Genomic DNA, 2,374 nt, shown 5'->3' with positions numbered 1-2,374 from the left:
ATCCTTATATTAGAGAGATTTATAGTGAAAAATGCCCTAAATTCATTAAATTAGAGTAATTTGATTTATCTTCTATTTTCTTTTCTTATAAATTGAAATTGACTGGTTCTATTTATTATGAGACTAATTTTTTTTGTTATAAAAAATTGAATTGAACTAATTTAATTTATTTAAATATTTGCTAAATTAAATTAGGTTAATTTAATTTACGTATATAAATGTTTAAATCGAATTAGCCTTATTTATTTATAGACGTCTATATAAATTTGATTTTTAATTAATTTATTGATGTAAATTAACCATTAACCTTATTTCACTTTTTTTTTTATTTTATCGTAATTTGACGAATAATTTAGACGAAACCGTCACTTTAGATTGTTAAATTGTTGGCAAAAGTATTTTCCAAATTTATGAATAACAAAAAATAAAAAATATACTTAAAAATATTTTAAAAGTTGATAAAATGAATAAATGACCATTTGTATCAATAAAAGATGAAAATACTGACATATGTGTCACATTAAATCGAAACTAAACTTGTACCTATGGAAGATGCCGTCTGTGTGACAAAAATACCCTACTTTTGGAGGGTTGGAGTGTCACGTAGGATATTTTTGTCACAAGAAGAGCATCTTGCGTAGATACAAATTTAATTTCGATCTAATATGAGTACATATGTCAATATTCTCATCTTTTATCGATACAAATGGTCATTTATTCTTGATAAAATTAATCTGTGGGAGGATCACGGAAGTTAGTTACTGGGCAGCGGAGAAGGACGAAGACGAAAATGGCAGCGATCTGAACCGTTAAATCTCTGATTCTCTTATGATCAAGCGGTTCACATTTGACACGGAGCTAATTCCTTACCCGCGTCCAACACAAAGGAGTATAATCAACAGAACGTGACGCTAATCTCGCTTTCTCATTTTCGTTTCACTTCCCGCAACACGCAAATTTTTTTTTTCCCCTTATTTTCCTTCGCTGCGAAGGTTCCTCTCTATTTCCTCTGTGAGTTCGCTTTCTATTTTCATCTTCACTTCTCTGCGATATCGCCGATGTTAGAATCGGAGCTTCACGATTTATCCGACGACGCCGATTACGCCGCTTCGCAGCAACAAGTAACACTATTTCTCTATTCCTCTCCTTTCACTTCACAATTTCTCCGGTTCCGATCCGATTGCATTTCAATTAGGGTTGCACCATTCAATTGAATGCTTCACTATTGGATTGCTTTCTTAATTTTTATCATTCCAATCACAAATTTAACTGAGTTGATGTTTTTTTAACATATATAATTTGATTAGGGTTCTGCTAGCGTCATGCTGCGAAGCGACAGTACTAAGGTGAGCTCGCCTCATGAGCGGGACGATGCTGAGATTGTGTTTTCGAAGGACAATGTGGCAATTCATCCAACGCAGTTTGCATCAGAAAGAATTAGTGGAAGGCTGAAGCTGTTTAAGCAAGGCACTTCCTTGTTCATGGTGATCATTTTCTGTTTGCTCCTATCCATTTCGTTCGGTCTAATGTATTGTTCGTGCTAATGTGTTCGTTTTTGCTTAACTTTAGACTTGGGTTCCTTACAAAGGCCATAGCTCAGAGGCGAGCCTTTCTGAGAAAGGTAAATTCGCATTTGGTGTAGTCTGGATGAGTTTATTATCCTGTGCAGTGTGGTGTATTAATATTCTAAAGTTTTTTTCCATTTATTGGTTAGTGAGAAGCCTTTACACCATAAGAGCGGTGCCCTTCACTGACATTAGGTCCATCCGGAGGCATACGCCTGCACTTGGATGGCAATATATCATTGTTGTTCTATCATCAGGTGAAGCTCTTGTGATGAATCTAAATGAATTTTTTCTGGGGTAACATTTTCGGTAGCATTGATTATGTAAACAAAATGTATACGATTCTCTCGTCAATGGAGACTTGCTTTTATCTTGAGTAGGTTTAAATATTTGTGGCTTTCTATACCCTTCTGTTTTTGACAATTCTCTCTGGTGTGAATAAAATCTTCATGCAGGACTTGCTTATCCTCCACTGTACTTCTATAGTGGAGGAGTCAAAGAATTCCTTGCTACAATTAAGCAACATGTTCTTCTTCTGAGGTTAGCATCCAGCATTCCTTTTTATTTATTATGTTAAAGTCATTATCTTTTACAGGTAACTGATTAGCTATATGATGAATTCTCAGATCCGGAGAAGATGCAAATGTGTTCCTTGTGAATGATTCTCATCATACACTGCAGGTATGTGCTATTTGATTTTTTTTTTTAATGTTTATATGGGGTTGGCAACTGGATTATTGGTGCATGATATCTATAACTTTTATCTATATGGAGGAATATCTCAAAAAATAAAGAGAAAAGTTTTCATC

The 2,374-nt window shown here is 34.2% G+C and overlaps 1 protein-coding gene across 1 annotated transcript in view; it reads left to right on the top strand.

Moving 5' to 3' along the window:
* LOC107640286 (TBC1 domain family member 15) overlaps positions 781 to 2,374 on the top strand; it is a gene marked incomplete in the record, with an annotated part of 5,819 nt that continues 4,225 nt past the window's right edge. Inside the window, 6 exon segments of the mRNA XM_021112459.1 lie at positions 781 to 1,121; positions 1,308 to 1,484; positions 1,570 to 1,621; positions 1,715 to 1,822; positions 2,021 to 2,105; positions 2,192 to 2,246. Of these exon segments, the coding sequence (XP_020968118.1) occupies positions 1,059 to 1,121; positions 1,308 to 1,484; positions 1,570 to 1,621; positions 1,715 to 1,822; positions 2,021 to 2,105; positions 2,192 to 2,246 (540 nt within the window).

This window comes from Arachis ipaensis, chromosome B01 (assembly GCF_000816755.2).
Source record: "Arachis ipaensis cultivar K30076 chromosome B01, Araip1.1, whole genome shotgun sequence".
Lineage (NCBI taxonomy): Eukaryota > Viridiplantae > Streptophyta > Magnoliopsida > Fabales > Fabaceae > Arachis > Arachis ipaensis.
Note: the sequence above shows the minus strand (reverse complement) of the source record. Positions and strands in the feature narration are given on the sequence as shown.